Source organism: Carassius gibelio, chromosome A7 (genome assembly GCF_023724105.1).
Source record: "Carassius gibelio isolate Cgi1373 ecotype wild population from Czech Republic chromosome A7, carGib1.2-hapl.c, whole genome shotgun sequence".
Taxonomy (NCBI): domain Eukaryota; kingdom Metazoa; phylum Chordata; class Actinopteri; order Cypriniformes; family Cyprinidae; genus Carassius; species Carassius gibelio.
The window spans coordinates 28,055,535-28,074,513 of record NC_068377.1 but is presented as its reverse complement, the minus strand read 5'-3'; the positions used below and the strand labels follow the sequence as shown (position 1 = coordinate 28,074,513).

The 18,979-nt window shown below is 37.3% G+C and overlaps 3 protein-coding genes and 1 non-coding gene across 7 annotated transcripts in view; 3 read left to right on the top strand and 1 right to left on the bottom strand.

Annotated features, from left to right (window-relative positions):
• Positions 1-76: 76 nt before the first annotated feature.
• LOC128017044 (nucleobindin-2) lies at positions 77-8,516 on the bottom strand. Of its 2 annotated transcripts, none has more exons than XM_052602119.1 (13): positions 8,333-8,516; positions 6,427-6,552; positions 6,139-6,246; positions 5,938-6,070; positions 3,223-3,326; positions 2,417-2,602; positions 2,242-2,332; positions 2,092-2,150; positions 1,870-1,962; positions 1,678-1,767; positions 1,368-1,538; positions 1,212-1,272; positions 77-817 (listed from the first exon to the last, which is right to left on the bottom strand). In XM_052602119.1, the coding sequence occupies exons 2-13, from the start codon at positions 6,514-6,516 to the stop codon at positions 561-563; spliced, it is 1,443 nt and encodes a 480-aa protein (XP_052458079.1). In that variant the 5' UTR covers positions 6,517-6,552; positions 8,333-8,516; the 3' UTR covers positions 77-560. The 2 variants fall into 2 exon arrangements, with proteins under 2 accessions (XP_052458079.1, XP_052458078.1); XM_052602118.1 differs by having other exon boundaries at positions 6,427-6,567; positions 8,333-8,515.
• A 947-nt stretch (positions 8,517-9,463) lies between these two features.
• On the top strand, positions 9,464-11,502 carry LOC128017045 (40S ribosomal protein S13). The gene is made up of 6 exons (XM_052602120.1): positions 9,464-9,581; positions 10,169-10,217; positions 10,310-10,388; positions 10,789-10,958; positions 11,081-11,181; positions 11,431-11,502. Exons 1-6 carry the CDS (start codon positions 9,559-9,561, stop codon positions 11,462-11,464), a joined length of 456 nt encoding a protein of 151 aa, XP_052458080.1. The 5' UTR covers positions 9,464-9,558; the 3' UTR covers positions 11,465-11,502.
• On the top strand, positions 11,240-11,368 carry LOC128017965 (small nucleolar RNA SNORA19). Its single transcript, XR_008184656.1, has one exon. It is a non-coding gene; the product is annotated as a small nucleolar RNA SNORA19 (small nucleolar RNA).
• A 3,843-nt stretch (positions 11,503-15,345) lies between the features above and the next one.
• The window catches only part of LOC128017040 (pleckstrin homology domain-containing family A member 7), an 84,330-nt gene continuing 80,696 nt past the window's right edge, over positions 15,346-18,979 (top strand). For all 3 annotated transcript variants that reach the window (XM_052602098.1, XM_052602097.1, XM_052602096.1), the window contains exons 1-3: positions 15,346-15,757; positions 15,865-15,941; positions 16,115-16,172. In XM_052602098.1, the coding sequence (XP_052458058.1) occupies positions 15,675-15,757; positions 15,865-15,941; positions 16,115-16,172 (218 nt within the window). In that variant the 5' untranslated portion in view covers positions 15,346-15,674. The remainder of the gene's footprint in view (positions 15,758-15,864; positions 15,942-16,114; positions 16,173-18,979) is intronic.

Genomic DNA, 18,979 nt, shown 5'->3' with positions numbered 1-18,979 from the left:
GCTTTAATTGACCTCAATTTGTACTGAACTGAATTGAAGTAACTGCATGTGATGTCTGTTATTGATAAAAGAAAACTTTTTTCCAAATAGATTTCTTTATTGACTTTACTCTCAAAGTCCCCTCTGTAAGCAACAGTTAAACTCCAGAGTAGCCTTAACCAATTCCAAACTTCCAGCACAATTCAACAGTATTCTGATACCACGCAATTGGGTTTTAAGTAGCTCTTCACGGCCTTTGAAATTTCAGAAAAATAAAATGTGCAAAACAAAAGCGTACAAACAAACATCCGACCCACTGTGTTGGAAAATAAAATATCCACAACGTATGTAAAAGATATTTCCAATTACAAAAAGAAATCAAACGCACTTATATCAAACAGCAAAGTCTGCATTAAATGTATTATATTTATGAAACTACCTAATTCCTTAGTAATTAAAACCACAGCACACATGACTGCAGGTCATCATTGACTCGTACTGTGCAGGAGGTACTTTTTGTTGAAGTCTATGGTGCTAGGTCAGTTTTCCACACTGTCACGCAGGAAAAACCATACGACTGTCTATGGCACATTGTTGAGGTCGAGGGTCATCTGTGGAGAATCATGGGGTAGACTGTTGTGTCCTGGAGGCAGTGGCTGGTTTTCTTGTGGTATATTTTGGGGTTCCTGTCCTAGATCCTGTTGATTTTGGGGTACATCATGTTGTTGCTGTTGTTGTTCTGGAGGGATATCTTGGTGTCCTGGGGGCAGAGGCTGGTGCTCAGGGGGCACAGGAGGCTGCTCATGTCCTAGTGACTCAGGAACAGCATTTCCTTCAACTGTTATAAGAGATTTAGAGTGTTTTGTATTATTGGCAAGAATAACAGATTACACTTCAATCAAAATGTTTTAAACTACAGTGCATTTGCCCAATATTGTGTTTTTTTTTTTTTTTTGGAATGCCAGGAATGTCACTATTAAAATACATTTACATTTTAAATTGAAAATTAAAATGTATATAATTATTTAAAAAGTATATAACACAATATTGGAAACTCTGTTAACTCACTGCATACAATAAGTGATATAAAGTTTCTTTAAACATCTCCACAATACTGATGAACTAGAATAACATGTCTGTGGATCTCACATTTAAACCCAGTGATGGAATAGCTAGGCATTACAACCTTCACATGTATCCAGTTAAATATCTGAAGTGAAAGTTTTACTTACGTTGCATCTCTGGAGGAGGTGGAACCTTCTGTGTTTTCAACCGCTCCATATGCTCCGCAGCCTGACAAGGCAGATGCACAGAGCAGTTGTTTTTTTTTCTTTTTACTTGTTTTAAATGACTCTTTTTGGTTATTTATTATAAATCAGTTCAGTTACCTGCTGAAGTTCTACTTTCTGAGCATTGAGCTGCTCCTGCTGTCGCTCCAGATCCTCTCTCTGTTTGTGAAGGTCAGCTGCTTTCAGATTTAAGTCTTTCTCCTGCCTGGCCAACTGCTCCTCAAACTCTCTCATCTCTTCTTCAGTATATGCCTGGTTCTGTTCTAGACTCTGGGGTCATCAAGTAGCCCAAGATAATTATTACAGAACAACTTGAATTCTTTAAATACCATTGTTTGGGTGAATTAGTGATGAATTAGTGGGAATTGAGCAATGCTCTAAATATCTGTTAAGCGTGTGCCATACTCACCTCCCAGCTGTCTGGCTCAAGAAACTCTTTTTTATTTGTGGCAACCAGGAACTCCTCTAAGGACACCAGTCTGTCTTTATTAGAGTCAACCTGTGAAGGCCAGAAGATTTAGAAAAATCCCCCCAAAAGATCTTCCTGAAGTTGCCAGGTCATACAAAGAGAATTGGTCCATTATTATGATCATCATTTAACCTCGTTCATGACGTGTTCTCTCATTCGCAGCCTCTCCTCCTCCATTTCAACCATGTCGTCCTCTTCATTAGTGGGATCATAGATCTTCTCCAGCTGAAACAATTATCACATTAGAAGCCATTTCATTGCTACTAAATGAAAACACAATTTTATCACTATTTTAAATATGGTTTATTTTTATTCTGTGGTGAATTATGCAATTATCAAAATTACACTGCGTACTTCTTTTGTGAACAGGGCTTCCAGCTCTTGTTCATCAAAGAAGCCGTCTCCGTTTGTGTCTGCAAAAATAAAATATAAAAACAACAGTATTAAACATCCTTTTAGCATTCTCATATCCAGGAATCAGCTAAGCTATCAAAAATATTTTACCATGCAGATTGAAGAATGTTTTGGGGTCAAAATCTTCAGGGTCAAGGCCATCGGCTTCTTCCCACACTTCCTTGAGCTGATCCTTGCTTCCCTACAGACCAGAATATCTGAGAAACATGAGCATACCCTCAGTGAAATCACAAATGTCAAGAGAAGTTCATACGTGCTGACTCACGGGGTGATTGACTTTAGGGTGGTCAGCATGTTTCTTCTTCATCTCCTCATAGTGCTCCTCTTCTTTCCTCCTGCCCTCCTCATCAAGTGTCTTCAGGTGTTCCCGTCTCTCGTGCTCTTTTATCATCTCGTACCTTTTAAATTCTTCATGCCGTTCCTTGTCATAGTTCTCCAGATCTTTTGTAGCCTATATCGCGAGATCATAAATATTACTGAAATATAACGGCTTGACAAGCTTTCATCATCAGTTATCTTATGAACTTGAAAAGACGTAAAATGGCCCTGAGGTGTTTGCTGTAAGCGCTAACCTTGGATTTAAAACTAAAAGTACTACTTGATGTTCTTTTTAAGTGCATACGGAAGACTCAAGAAATCCTTGAGAGTGTATTTGTGGGACGCAGTTCAAAAACGTTTTTTAACCAGTACAGACTAATGTGCTACATTTAGTGAGAGAAATATCATTTTTTTTACATTTTTACCACCACATTCTGTTAAATTTGTTTAGACGAAAATTCCCACCTTCAATAAAAATGTAAAAATATAACTACATTTTTTCTTAATTGCTGTGTTATTATTAAATATTTATTTACTAAGTAATGGAAATGTATTATTATTATTTAATATTATATATTTGCCTCAGTTTTATGCAATAAGAAATGTATTTTAAATGCAAAATATATTTGGCAGCTTTGTTTTTGATCTTAAAGATCACAAGCACCAAAATCAAGTATTGAATAAAGACAGCATTCAGTCATTCAAGGTGACAGCCAAAGAATCAAATGAAGTATGATGGAAGTACTGACATACCGATTTGATGAGTTTGTCCAGATCCTCAACCTCAAATGTAAGTGGGTTCATGTGGTTCAGATATTCAAACTGTTTGAGTAAGGCCTGGTGATCTACTGCAATATCTGATAAACATGAGAGAGAACTATGTTCAGAGAATGTTCTGAAGACCCATTTGGTGGTTATGGTCTGTTCATACATTAAAGGGTTACTCCACCCCAAAATGAAAATGTTGTCATTAATCACTTACCCCCATGTGGTTCCAAACACGTACAGTATTGTTCAAAATAATAGCAGTACAATGTGACTAACCAGAATAATCAAGGTTTTTCGTATATTTTTTTTATTGCTACGTGGCAAACAAGTTACCAGTAGGTTCAGTAGATTCTCAGAAAACAAATGATACCCAGCATTCATGATATGCACGCTCTTAAGGCTGTGCAATTGGGCAATTAGTTGAATTAGTTGAAAGGGGTGTGTTCAAAAAAATAGCAGTGTGGCATTCAATCACTGAGGTCATCAATTTTGTGAAGAAACAGGTGTGAATCAGGTGGCCCCTATTTAAGGATGAAGCCAACACTTGTTGAACATGCATTTGAAAGCTGAGGAAAATGGGTCGTTCAAGACATTGTTCAGAAGAACAGCGTACTTTGATTAAAAAGTTGATTAGAGAGGGGAAAACCTATAAAGAGGTGCAAAAAATGATAGGCTGTTCAGCTAAAATGATCTCCAATGCCTTAAAATGGAGAGAAAAACCAGAGAGACGTGGAAGAAAACGGAAGACAACCATCAAAATGGATAGAAGAATAACCAGAATGGCAAAGGCTCAGCCAATGATCACCTCCAGGATGATCAAAGACAGTCTGGAGTTACCTGTAAGTACTGTGACAGTTAGAAGACGTCTGTGTGAAGCTAATCTATTTTCAAGAATCCCCCGCAAAGTCCCTCTGTTAAAAAAAGGCATGTGCAGAAGAGGTTACAATTTGCCAAAGAACACATCAATTGGCCTAAAGAGAAATGGAGGAACATTTTGTGGACTGATGAGAGTAAAATTGTTCTTTTTGGGTCCAAGGGCCACAGGCAGTTTGTGAGACGACCCCCAAACTCTGAATTCAAGCCACAGTACACAGTGAAGACAGTGAAGCATGGAGGTGCAAGCATCATGATATGGGCATGTTTCTCCTACTATGGTGTTGGGCCTATTTATCGCATACCAGGGATCATGGATCAGTTTGCATATGTTAAAATACTTGAAGAGGTCATGTTGCCCTATGCTGAAGAGGACATGCCCTTGAAATGGTTGTTTCAACAAGACAGTGACCCAAAACACACTAGTAAACGGGCAAAGTCTTGGTTCCAAACCAACAAAATTAATGTTATGGAGTGGCCAGCCCAATCTCCAGACCTTAATCCAATTGAGAACTTGTGGGGTGATATCAAAAATGCTGTTTCTGAAGCAAAACCAAGAAATGTGAATGAATTGTGGAATGTTGTTAAAGAATCATGGAGTGGAATAACAGCTGAGAGGTGCCACAAGTTGGTTGACTCCATGCCACACAGATGTCAAGCAGTTTTAAAAAACTGTGGTCATACAACTAAATATTAGTTTAGTGATTCACAGGATTGCTAAATCCCAGAAAAAAAAATGTTTGTACAAAATAGTTTTGAGTTTGTACAGTCAAAGGTAGACAATGCTATTTTTTTGAACACACCCCTTTCAACTAATTGCCCAATTGCACAGCCTTAAGAGCGTGCATATCATGAATGCTGGGTCTTGTTTGTTTTCTGACAATCTACTGAACCTACTGGTAACTTGTTTGCCACGTAGCAATAAAAAATATACTAAAAACCTTGATTATTCTGGTTAGTCACATTGTACTGCTATTATTTTGAACAATACTGTAAAAGCTTAGTTCATTCTTGGAACACTATTTAAGATATTTTGGATGAAAACCCGGAGGCTTGAGACTGTCCCATTGACTGCTAAATGAATGACACTGTCAAAGTCCAGAAAAGGATGAAAGATGTTGTCAGAATAGTCCATTTGCCATCCATGGTTCAATCTGAATTTTATGAAGCATCGAGAATACTTAAAAAAAAAAAAAAAAAAGATATTATTTAACAATTTGTCTCCTCTGTGTCTCTCCGCATCACCGTAGCGACATTTTGGATAATATCGGCTGAACGCAAAATGCGTACACTATTCTGTGTCAGTCGCGACACAAGGATATGTTTTCTATGTGTATTTACACTTTGAATTGAATAAAAACAGTGCATCCGTGCAGTGTGGCTGACACCGAAGAGCATATGCTGCTTGTGTTCAGCAGATATTCTCCAAAATGGCACTTTGGATACAGAGGAGACATTGTTGAATAAAGTAATTATTTTTGTATTCTTCACATACAAAATGTATTCTCGTCGCTTTATAAGATTCAGATGGCAGATGGACTATTCTGACGATGCTTTTCATACTTTCCTGGACCTTGACAGTGTTATTTACTTTCCATTTACAGTCAATGGGACAGTCACAAGCCTCCCGGTTTTCCATCCAAAATATCTTAAATTGTTTTCCGAAGATGAACTAAGCTTTTACAGGTTTGAAACGACGTGTGGGTAATGGATTAATGGCATAATTTTCATTCTGGGGTGGAGTATCCCTGCAGTTACCCCTATGTAGGAGAAATGACCTCAAGCACTTATTCAAATGTAATAATTATTTCTTTCAGTCATTCTTACCATTCCCTCCTTCAATATCTTGCTTGGCTTTGATCAGGGTTCTCAGACGGCTGACCTCTTGTCTTTTAAGCTCATCCAGTTTGGTTCTCACATGGTGGCTGACAAAGTCGAGCTCTTTAGCCAACTTCCCTTGCTGAAACCAGCCGGAATGAACAGATTAGCTCTGATACACAACACAAATAAAACCATGCTGTTTCTTACCTTTATATCTTCCATGTCGGTATTGTGCAGCTTTTCTCTAAAATGTTGATCTTTTTCAAGGAAATCGATAACTTCCCTGAGATAGCGGTCATAATGTAGTCCAGTGTCCTACCAATATAATACTATATGAATATATGAATGGAATATAAAGTGTTTATTTTTTCTTTCAAAGTTAATGATTTCCAAATTGTGATCTTATTGCCACACAGAAATAGCCATGCATATTTATGCTTCCTCACACTCTTAAGACTACTTGCTTGTTATGTAATTAGCTGATCAAATACTTACCACACTCTGGGGAGGCTCTTTGACTGTTTCTTCTGGGAGTTTCACCTTAGTTTTATCTATGCTTATTGGGACTGCCTTGACCCAGGACATCACACTCGCCAACACAAGGCAGCTGGTGAGGAGCCCCTTTAAATAGTACATCTAGAAAAATCAGCACACGATGAAACATGAGATGGAGATGGCAGCTTCATCATCTTAGAAATATGATTGTAGGGATCATCAGGGGCAGTTTTAGTGATGGGCTGGGGCTGGGGTGTAGGGTAATGCCCCCGTGTTAACAAGCTTGGTCACCCCTCTGCAGTGGCGTAGCGCAAACTGCGTTGGCCCACCCACAAGAGTGGAGGCGGGGCCCCTCACTGCATAATTAGATGGGGGATTCACCTTTTCATTCAAAATCGTGAATTAGTACTGTGGAATTTAATAGTATGTAATTATTTCATATTTATTATTAAGAACTTTTCACAAAAAAAAAAAAAGAATAAAAGAAACACCAACAATAAAACAGCAATTACATTAACTTGTTAAAATGCAAGGGAGCACATGACGTCAAAATATTTTTTCTATCTGCAGTATACAACAAAGATTCATGACGTTTAACATTCAATAAAGGTAATATATATTACCTTTAAAATCCTCCAAAGCGCCCCTTTCTCCTAGCATTTTTTTGCATTTTTTCACACGCGTGCTGGCTTTCAATGATGAATATCGCAAGGACAGAAAGTCTGTCCTGGCTCATTGTGCTTCTCATGCAGGTTTTTATTAGTTTTAGTTTAGAAAAAGATCTCAGTCCGTTTTTGAGCTCAGCTGACATATTTTCTTTTACTCATTTTGCGCTCATAAGCTTCACTCTCTAAACAGTTGCGGAAATTCTTAATCGTGATTGGATAACAAGGACAACAGATATGGTCATAATCGCCATAATAGGCTGCAATTACTACAAAAAAAAGTCCTATACGTTCACGTTATAAAAACGCTTTAATTATTTATTCGAGTCAATTTTTGGGGGGCGCTCCCGTCCGCTAAGCCACTGCCCCTCTGGCCCCCCTAAGTTTGGAATCATATCACAACAAACAATTAGGGTTGCATTGCGCAGTTGTCCTTTCGGTGGCAGTAATGGAAAAAAGTAAAACATAACCAACTGCAAAACTCAAACGTTCAGCAACTGGCGCAGATACAGACGCGTTTTTACAGCGCTGAGCATTAAAACCAATCACACAAGATTGTGTTGAGCTTATGAATGCAATGGCCAATCAGAGGCGTTCAGATGAGTCATTGCTGAAACACCTGAGTTTTGTTCAGTGCGCTCACTCGCTGACTGAATTCTGCTCTTTGGCAAATGTTCTCATTAGAAACAACTGGGTGCAGATGTGCATGCAAATGTAAGATATTCATTTCACAGTGTAAACAGCTTCAGTCATTTCAGTGGGAGTTTTTGACTGAACTACTGAAAGTAGGTTAAAAAAAATGTAGAAAATGTGTCCCCTAAAAGGACAAGTGGCCCCTGCCACTGAGGGGTCATATGCGAACATGAAGATTTGAATAGAAATGTTTTAGACATCGCTGTTAGGATAGAAATCGAACTGATCTAGATAAGCAGCTCAATAGGGGATGAAACACAGCCAATGATTGGCAGATCAGCTCTCCAATAAACTCGTTACTAAGGATAAACAACATTAACAGTCACTCATAGCTATACTAAAGTGACACTCAAAATATGCATAGTTTTTTCATACTGCATTACAGAAATGTGGTTTGAAAGGGTGGCTGAACTCGATACATGAAGGCTAATTTATTAGCTTTCGCCTGACAGTGAAGTCTATGCCAGACGTTATATATAGCGAAAAAGTTGAATTGTTAATGCTCTATTTGGGTTAAGGCAATTTCGCAATTAAGAAATGGAACTTACGGTGTCAGATCGGTTTCTTTCGCGCTATCTCGGGTGTTTTCTGCTTCCTTTCATTACCGGAGCTTCCTGACTGTCCGCTATCTCGGACTGAAGATGACGACTTACAGAACAGCTAGCGAGCGAACAGAGAAAAGCAGCAGGAGGAGACAGAGAGCTCCTCCACGTAGATCAAATACAGCGCTTGATTTTTGTATTTTGGGGTTTAGTGTTATAGTTTATGACACAGGTAAGATAGATAGCTTCCTGAAGGGGGCGCTTTGGAGCTCAGAAAGCGAATCCTCCGCTCAGTCGCATTAAGATCTCACGACCTTTTCTTTTAAACCATTTGTACACTTGAAGATTAAAAATCCTTACTTATGATTGTTGGTACATTTTATGCGAACAGAACATTTTCCGAGTAATATCTATGCAATATATTTTCACTTCATTATAAATATATATTCATCACAAACGCCTGTCATTGGTCCATCCTGACCAGCGCTGAAAAATGTTACGGGTAACATCTGATATAACACCGTAAATGCTTATTATGTGTTTGGATAATAATAATAATAATAATAATAATAATAATGGATGTTTTAATAATAATTAAAACCCATATGTTGACAATAAGAAGCACGCTGAAGGAGAGTTTTTATTTCTCAAGGCCGCTAAGCTCCGCCCCTTGTATAACCCTTTCAGATGCGACTTTTCTATTCGTTTATTCTATTTCTATAGTATGCTTACAGCAGTATACTGCTTTTATATAGCGCCACCAGCCGGTTGATATGAAAGGAGTCGTGTATTTAGTTGTATTAATTGTCACAGGATGACAGTAATAAAAAAACACAACAAAAACATCAACCCATCACATAATGGATATTAGAGAGAGAAGAGACTGTAAAAATGTAATTTCTGAATTTAAAAATGATACCATTTTAATCTGTTGGTATGCCAAATGTAATTAGAGACTTATCTGGATTTATTGGAAAAAAATATGCCTTTTTCCAGTTCAGATGACAGAAAACACAATGGGGAAAAATAAAATAACATAAATAAAAGTGTATAAAAATACCAAATTTAACATACTAAACTAAAGTCTGAAAAAAAGCAAAGAAAAAAAAATACACAAATGATAATCAAATATACAGACAGGACGTGATATTTGACATCACTTCCGGCTCCAGATTCACTTCCTCTCGGCCTCGGCTCGGTCTTTCTCTTTCCTCGCTCTCAAAGGCGCCATCATGGGTCGTATGCACGCTCCTGGGTAAATGCCTATTTTTCGCTAAAAACACAATCTATTGGCCACACTACCGACCCAAAACACGGTTAACTCTCTATAACATTGGCTGCGTCAGGAATGTGTACTCCATTGGAGCTAGAAAAGAGTTTGAGAGGTCTGTTTAGTGCCGCGTCGTCCTGCTCTGAAGCGTGATCGCGGCACATGTGACGCTGCAGGACGGACACATTGAGGATCTTTACTTACTCTCTCAGTTAAACGGACCGATTGTCTGTACGGTCTGATTGTTCTGTTATCGTGTCGCTTAGTTTCACATAATCCATGGTTTTGTGTGGCAGATGTGTTTAACGGTTAGTTAGGGCCGGTTAGACCACCTCCTAAATGGTTTTTATGCATTTATCTTAATGTTTAATAGACGAACTTAGATTTAAAGCTCAGCTTGGTTTAAGATAACATTCTGTTCACTTAACGTTACCTATGCGTTGTATTACCTGCTGTCAGTTATCATGTTTACAGTTTAGCTTACTGAAGGAGAAGGGTAATTGTTTAGAAGACGTAATTTTAATGTTTCATTCTGGAGCATGTATTGAACTGTTAAATGCTTCATTTTTCAGCAAGGGTTTGTCCCAGTCAGCACTGCCTTATAGACGAAGTGTCCCCACAGTAAGTCCACTGATTCCGATTCATCTGGAATAATAATAATGTCTCTCTACATTTTCAAGGCTGTTAAAATATTCAATAATTTTGTTTTGTAGTGGCTCAAGCTGACATCTGATGATGTTAAAGAGCAAATCTTCAAACTGGCCAAGAAGGGTCTGACCCCCTCACAGATCGGTGAGTTGTGACTGATATTAAAGTATTTTTTACTTCGTGAAGGCAGTCATGTCCATAAGAGAAATTTAACTAGATTTCTTACAGCACATTTGATCTACAATGGTTATACAAAGTTTGAAATCAAATAAGAGCTTTAGAGGAAAACATCAATTATTATGACTGAAACCAATTTAATAGAATTAGTGAAATGATTACAGCAGAGGCGTGTTTGACATTTGTAAGTTGTTTTCCAGTAGAAGAGAATGCTTTTATGTTCACTGGTGTTTTTTTTCTCTGTAAGCTCATTGCTTATGCCTCCTGACATTTCTAAGTGTATTTTATTTGTAAATAAGATGTCTGTATTGTGTCTGTCTGCCCAATTTCATTATGGAACTAACATCACCTGCCCTTTTCTCATTAGGTGTGATCCTGAGGGACTCCCATGGTGTTGCTCAGGTGCGTTTTGTCACTGGCAACAAGATCCTCAGGATCCTGAAGGCCAAAGGTCTGGCCCCTGACCTGCCTGAGGATCTCTACCACCTCATCAAGAAGGCTGTCGCTGTGAGGAAGCACTTGGAAAGGAACAGGAAGGTAGTGAAACATTCTAATATGAATGACTATGTACTTGCATCTTTGCAGTGCAGTCTATCATTTTTAAAGAATTAAGGGAAAATTTCAACTATTTTGTCTCATTGTCACTCGTGGTCTTGCAGGACAAGGATGCTAAGTTCCGCCTGATTCTGGTTGAGAGCAGAATCCACAGGCTCGCCCGCTACTACAAGACCAAGAGAGTACTTGCCCCCAACTGGAAGTAGTGAGTGTTTACTTGTTTTTGTTTTTTTGACATTACAAGAAATTCCTTCTAATATGTGGTGCACATTTCATTGTCCCATTCTTCCCTTGTAAGAATTGAGATATTTCTTATGTGCCAGATAAACCTTGGAGGTAAATTAGCAGTTTGGCTTTATTGTGCCAGCACTGCCAGTCCCCTTCACACAAAAACCTTGCTTTGTCTTTCCTGAATTTTTTTTTATCTGAATCATTTGTTTGTTTTCATCCACAGCGAATCTTCCACAGCTTCTGCACTGGTGGCATAAATTTGCAGTTTTTGGACAAATAAAAATATTTGGATCAATTCAGTTGTTTGTGTGATTGCTGTTAGACTGATTTTCTTTACTACTGTTTGGCACAGAACTGTTACAGTTTTTGGAATAGAATACAGTGGTTACATATACATGTATTAGAAATCTGGGTAACACTTTAGAATAAGGTTCCATTAGTTAATGTTAGTTAATGTATTAATTAACATGAACAAACAATGAATAATACATTTATTACTGTATTTATTCATCTTCGTTAATGTTAGTTAATGAAAATACAGTTATTCATTGTTAGTTCATTAAGGTAATTCACAGTGCATTAACTAATGTTAACCGGCACAACTTTAGATTTAAATAATGCATTAGTAAATGTTGAAATTAACATGAACTAAGACTTATAAATGCTGTAGAAGGATTGTTCTTGCTTAGTTCATGTTAACGAAAGTAGTTAACAAACATTAACTAATGGAACCTTATTCTAAAGTGTTACCGAAATCTGATCATGTTAAAGTCACATTCAAATTCCATCATTACTGAATACTCACTTTCAAACAGTTCATTTATGGTTGATACTTTTGTGAGGATTTGTAAACCTATGTAACTTTTGTTTTGATTAAATTAATGAATAAATTAATCTTCAATGAATGGCTAGGGATTTAGTTACATTTCTTACTGACACTGATTAGTAAGAAATTAATGCAACATTTGTTATAGACATTTTTAGCTAACCCACTTGGTGTGTAATTAGCAATGCCAATTCTTCTAGAGAAATGTTTCAACTAGATTAAGACTGGTACCTCATTCAGAGAAAGACTCAAGATAAAACATTTTTATAAGGTGAAATATCTAGATATGCTGTCTGATTGAGTGACAACGTTCTCGTCCACTAGAGGTCAGTGCTCAACCACCATTTGAAATGTGTGCTAATGGTAATTAATCAAAATGTGTTAAATGTCAAATGATACATTGTCTGCATTAATCGATGCTGTAGAAAAATAATCTATATTATAAATAATTAGTCATCTGGTGTAGCCTACAGTTTTTTTATGCACTGACAACAGTCTTGAGAGTCGCCTGTACTGCAGAACAAGTTATTCTGCATGCAGCGATTTAACTGCAGTTGCTTCTGTATGAACCTCTCCAGTGAGAGAGACAAGACACACTGAGTCACCTTGCAGCATTGTGAGCTGCTGGCAGTGGTGAGGAAACCATCAGCAGTACAATACTGCAGAGCTGCGCAGGCCTGTCTGCAGCCCATCTCTGAAGCTGTGCGACTGCGAGGGATAGACAGAGTAGACTGAAGGCATTACATAAAGTCCCTAATTCATACAAGCTTATAGCCGGACATGTGCTCTGCTCTGTTGGAGGCATATGGCGTTTTAACATGAGGTCCCAGTGCACTGGTGTGACTATGTAGGGTTGCAGTTCTGTCAGTTACAGCTACTCCCAAACCAACTTGAGCACCCCTAAGAGGTGTCAGTCAAAGTCAAGGCTGTGTAGAACTGCTGACACAATTTCAAAGTGTCCTCTGCTGATTTATTTTTACATGAACAAAAGTTTTACGGGGTCTTAGAATATAAATGCCAATGTCTTCTTTCAAAATAATCTATTATTCATGTATTTTAATAGTGGGAAAAATGCATGTACTCAATGCTTTATTATTAAGATCAGTAAAATAACTGAAATGATTTGTCAGAAAAACAAACTGAAATAAACCCACAGCAGCAGCCTTTGTTGCAAACATTATATTACTGCAGCCACAAGCATCTTTTTGTGTTTCTTCAATGTCTCTTCTGTGGGAGTTTAAGTCATCCTTGGGGGGCAATGTTGCATCAAACCAACAAAAGGCATGCCAACAAAAGTTCCCCAACTGCAAAGGGACTCTGTGGTAAAATTGTTATACAGTTTTCAAGTGTTTGATATAGATACACAACTGGAATCAAATGGGCATTCTTGGCAGAAAAGGAATGAAAACAGTATAAATCAGGGATATAAAAATCCTGTGTTTTGTTCAAGGGAAACAGATCACAAATTTATCCCATGCATTTATCCATTAATCCAAGCCAGTTCATATGATATGGCAAAAACATGATTTTACCAAGTCGGAAATGTTCCTGGATCAAAATTCCTGCAACAACATTCATTCAGAGATTACAGCATTTATTAAGATTATTTAATTTTTTTTTAGAAACCTCTTATGCCAATTATGGCTGCATTTATTTATTTAAAAATACAGTAAAAGAGTAATATTGTGAAATATTGCTGCAATTTAAAATAAGTGTTTTCTGAATGTATTTTTAGAAGTAATTTATTCCTGTGATGACAAAGCTGAATTTTCAAGCATCATACTCCAGTCTTCAGTGTCACATGATCCTTCAAAAATCATTCTAATATGCTGATTTGGTATTCAATATCAGTCACTGAAGTCATTTGTGACTTCAATATCACAATATCAGTCACTGAAGTCATTTGTGCTGCTTCATATATTTTGTGAATATAAAGTTACAATTATTTTTTATACAAATGCTCTAGGAACTGGAATGACAGTTTTGTCTAATGACAAAATCATGTTTATCTATATGATATTTTTTGAAAAATGTAATCCCACACTTCTGAACATGTAGTGATGCTTATTGTATTTTAAAATGCAACACAGTATTCTGATAGGATTGAAATCTTATGATGTTAATTCATTTATTAATAGTGAATAAACTATGAAAAATGACATTTATTTTACCATAAGAAATTAATTTATTTATATATTTTGTAAAAAGTAGAGATGTAACGATTCACTCGACTCACAATGCGATACAATTCACAATATTTCTGTATTAGTGCTTGGACAAAATGCTGAACATTTCTTTGTGAAATTATAATAATACATTTTAAAACAAACCCCAAATCAAATAAATAAATACCACAAAAGATATCTCTTCATATAAACAAACTAAGGCTTTGCCTGTGCTCTTTCTATTCCACTGTATTTTAATCATGATCCAAACAAAGATGTTGTATACATGCTGCACAGGCACTTAATGAATAAATTAGACTGTATTTCGAAATCTGAAGCAAAAACAGAATGGTCAGAATTTATCTGTAAAATTACGCTAAATAAAACATCTGAACAAGACAAAAACAGGAGATGGGCTGAATAAAAAAAAAATGCAATTTACCTCGTTTATACACATATTTCTACAAATATATACAAAAGAGGAAGCATTTTATAGTATAAGTCAACTGTCAGCCAGACTACAGACTGTGGGTGGCTATAAATAGCATGGCCTAATGGAAGGATAATCAGCTGTTGTTACAGTTGGATTGTTTCTTTGGTTGTGACTCTGCCCTGGCTCAGTGAGAAGTTTGACCATGTGTTCCTGTGGTTATGAAATATATAAAAGTATGTGTCTGGTGAACAATTTTTTACAAAAAATTATATATTAAAAAGTGTTATTATATTTATTTTGAAATGAATATTTTTTGAGTGCTCTGTAATATGAACCTAGACAATGTAGACACTTTTTTAAGTGTCTCTTGCTTATATATCCAGTTACCACTGAACATAAATTTGCCTTACTATTAATGACATACCTGGTTTTTAAAAAAATATATAAAAATTATAAAAAAATAATAATTTTCCTGTCTGGGAACATTAAGGACGACAAGTAGCCTACGTGATATTATTAGATCTGCCCATGCGAGTGCAGGTCACGAAAAGTGGCGCGAACACAGTGCGACACGAAAGTGTAAACAAAGCAACTTTACACTATTTGTGTCAGCGAGGAGCCAAGATGACTTCTCAGCATATCTAGGACTCATGAAAAAATGTTTAATCTGCAAGATATGTTTTCTCAGTCGGATATTTTTGGCTGGGAAACACATAGGAGGAACGCTTATAGACAGGTTTAACCTGACTAAATCATCACATATCTCGTACTACTGTCATTTAAATCATATGCTACTGTTCGCCTAACGTTACTTGTTACCTGCCAAAAAGCTCAGCTCTTTGAAGACAGTTGTCATGACCGCGATACAACATATGTCCCCCGCAGTCGACGGCCTCTTTCTTTTCTGTCGGCTTATAACTGGGACAAAGACTTTTCCCAAGTTTAGCCTGTCCCTTTAACAGCAGTGCAGCCCTAGCGGTGATTATCGGACTGTCCGATTCCCGGGAAACTCTGCGGCGAAGCGCTCGCTTTCAACCGGGATCATGGCGGCTCCGCTCGGGCGGGACACACTACCTGAGCACTGGTCCTACGGGGTGTGTGGGGATGGCAGGGTCTTTTTCATCAAGTAAGCAGCCTATGAAGGGTTGGATCGCAGTCGTTGCATTGTATTGTGGTTCTGGTGAATCCGCACCTTTTCCGATGGGTCTCGTAACAGGTGTCTCTGTGTTCCAGCGACAAAACTCGCGGCACTACTTGGCTCCATCCCCGCACTGGTGAACCTGTCAACTCAGGACACATGATACGATCAGGTACGGTAGTAAACTATGCTGGCTAGTCTAAACTTTGCAATCCTTAGTCGGAAACTGCAGTAAGTGTTTAAAGTGACCAGTGGAAACACGTCCTCTGCATAATTGATGGTGGGCTTCTTTCTGTTTCATTAAAAACTTAATGGAGCTTTGTACAAATATTTTTCTCCTTCTAGATTTACCGCGGGGATGGGAAGAGGGCTTCACCGAGGAAGGCGCCAGCTACTTTATAAAGTAAGCGATAGTGGGAATTTCTGTTTTTTGTCCTTGTGAGACCGAGAGGATGCGAGTGCAACTGCAAAGCCCTCCCCAACGAGCCCTCACTCACTCCCGCCTCTCGCAGTGATCAGAGTCCGCTGTCTGCTCGGACCTTCAAGTGTCAGGAAAAAACAGATGACTGAATTTAGTCAGAGGGTTGATTGAATGTTTACTGCCGATTTGCAGTAACATCAGTGTAGAGTAAGGCAATGACATTGGAAAACTGGTTTCCATCTATCAGTCTGCTAGTACATTGGTTTGTCTAGTTAACTGTCTAGTAGTTTATCCAGTGATCCATCTGATTGTCATGTATTTATTCATCAGTAGTGAAGGTCAATATATTTATTTTAAATAACTAGTGTCTACCGAAGTGCTATACATTAACAAATAATATAGATACTATAAAGAAGTAAGAAAATGAAAGAGAGACAAAAACAACAATGAATAACCCATAACAAAAGTTAGTACACATTACAATACACAAAATACCATTAATCCAAAAGCCAAGGAACAGTAGAGTTGGAGGAACAGGAGAGCACATACACACTGATAGCACAAACATGTACAGAAAAGTAGTGGTCGACTGATATATTGCCAAAGCCGATTTATCGGCCAATATTTGGTATTTTTCAAATATCGGCATTGGCTGATAAGTTTTTCTGCTTGGCTGAAGTCTTTGAGACTTTGAAACTATAATAGAAGTCTAATGTCTAATAATCACATAAAATAGTTAAACAAAGGAATGAATGTATACAAATAATATTATAATATAATATAATTAATATTATATGACGTCAGCAGTAAACAAATACACATTTATATCATTTAAACAAATCTTTGAATGGCAAACTTCCCAGAATACTGAGTGCCCTGTAAAGTTACAGTTTTTACTTCCTTTTATAAATTATATTTATATTTCGTATTTATTTATTTGGGAAAAATACTTTGCCATCTAAAGTAAAAGTATGTTTATTTTACACATTTATTTTTAATAAAATAAATAATATATAATATAGATCATATATATATCGGCTATTGCCCCCCCTTCTTTCCAAGATATTTGCATCAGCTGTCAAAAAGCCTATATCGGTCGACAATTATAGTAAAATCAACAAAGGACAGAAGCGATGGCAGGCCAACAACCATGCTGGCACCATTTATTTATTTATTTTCAATATCCATATCCATCCAAATATATCTGTCGATGTATCTATCCATATATGTATTTAAGCCATCGTTGAATGTTACATTTCTGTAACAAATTTTTGCATTTCAATTTGCTCCAAACAAACAAACAATTTGTTTACAATTTTTTGTAATATAATGCCCAGGTAATATAAAATGCATTATATATGTTCAATATTCTTTTGAAAAAAAAAATGCTTGTCTGTCTAGCTATTTCTCTTTTTGTACATCCAGTAATCAGTGAATCTGTCTATTCGTCAACATCCATCTCTACTATATTCAGCAGGTGAGGAGACTTATGGGCAGATAGTGAGCAGCCGAAATTAAATGAAGTGGACTGTGGCAGGGAGAGAAGTACTACTTAGGGAGCTGCCTAAAAAAAATAGGGCACTAATAATTTTCAATGACAGTGGCAGGCAGAACTTGGATGCAGTGCAATACCATCAAATTGGTGTGAATAAGCATGAGAGTGTTGGGAGTGCTGTGGTCAGTGCTGCTGTATAGAACATTGTCTGTATGTCTAGTGTATGCCTGTCTACTGTATGACATATGTGAATGTGTGGCTTGGCACAGCCAGTTAGATGTCATAAACATTCCAGCAGCTCCCTAAGTAATGTTTCGCTTCCCATTGTAATTCCGTACAATTGTGAGAAATACTTTTGTATTAATGGACCAACTCTTCTTTGAAATATGATTTCTCCTGAAACCAGTAGATTCCCTCCTGGTTTAGTAGATGTTGTGCCCTGTCTGTACATGTGTATGCGTGTGCCCATATGCCCGTGAAATGACAGAGATGTATGGTGTGATCACACAAAGTCACTTTATCCATTCAGCTCCACTAATGTGGAGACCACAACCAGACCACCACCATCATAGCCAATGTAGTCAATCTAGTCATTCAACATCCTTATTTGTATGACCTGTTCCGTCTGAGATATACTGTAAGAATGTTTTTTGCCTGACAGATTATTAGTTTGTTTACAGTATTGCAGTAAATCATTTGCATGCTCTGGCTTGTTTAATTAAATTGAGAAATCAACCCAAAAGCATCCAGTAAACAACCAATGTGATTGCATTTTATGCTGCACAATTCTGTATCAACAAACTAATTGGGACAGTAGGAGCAAATGAGAGGCAGTCTGAAGCTACTAGATAAGATTTTTCCTCTTACGGATTTGTGTCTGAATTTTAAAGAGCCTGTGCCATGCAATGACTTGCTGCAGGACTGCAGTGAAAACAATGCTTACTTGTGGCTTATTTTCAGTGTTAGATTTGGAGAGCCCTTAAATTCATTCACCAGAGTAAATTTAAAGTACACAATCCTTCAATGATGGAAGAGGGCTGTTGTGGATTGTTGTATTTGATGGAGCTTTTGGTAACCCAGTTTTATTATTAAAATTGCTTTGTGATGAATTGTTCCTCTGTAATATTTATACGTTTTTTTTATCCAACTCATCGCACGCAGATGCTAATATATCTAGCAGTCACTGCATCTGAAAAATCTGCCTATGAGAATATCATGGCAATCACCCAGTTATCTCAAAGCACCACCAACTTAGCCCATGCAATCCAGAATGCATTAGTGTCTTGCTCTCTGC

Coding starts and splice junctions, on each gene's coding strand:
- LOC128017044 (XM_052602118.1), bottom strand. CDS start 6,567: ATGTACTATTTAAAGGGGCTCCTCACCAGCTGCCTTGTGTTGGCGAGT. Junction 3,327..5,937: donor AGATATTGAAGGAGGGAATG/GTAAGAATGACT, acceptor CATGTTTATCAG/ATATTGCAGTAGATCACCAG. Junction 818..1,211: donor ACCTCCTCCAGAGATGCAAC/GTAAGTAAAACT, acceptor CTCTTATAACAG/TTGAAGGAAATGCTGTTCCT.
- LOC128017045 (XM_052602120.1), top strand. CDS start 9,559: ATGGGTCGTATGCACGCTCCTGG. Junction 10,959..11,080: donor ACTTGGAAAGGAACAGGAAG/GTAGTGAAACAT, acceptor GTGGTCTTGCAG/GACAAGGATGCTAAGTTCCG. Junction 11,182..11,430: donor CTTGCCCCCAACTGGAAGTA/GTGAGTGTTTAC, acceptor TTTCATCCACAG/CGAATCTTCCACAGCTTCTG.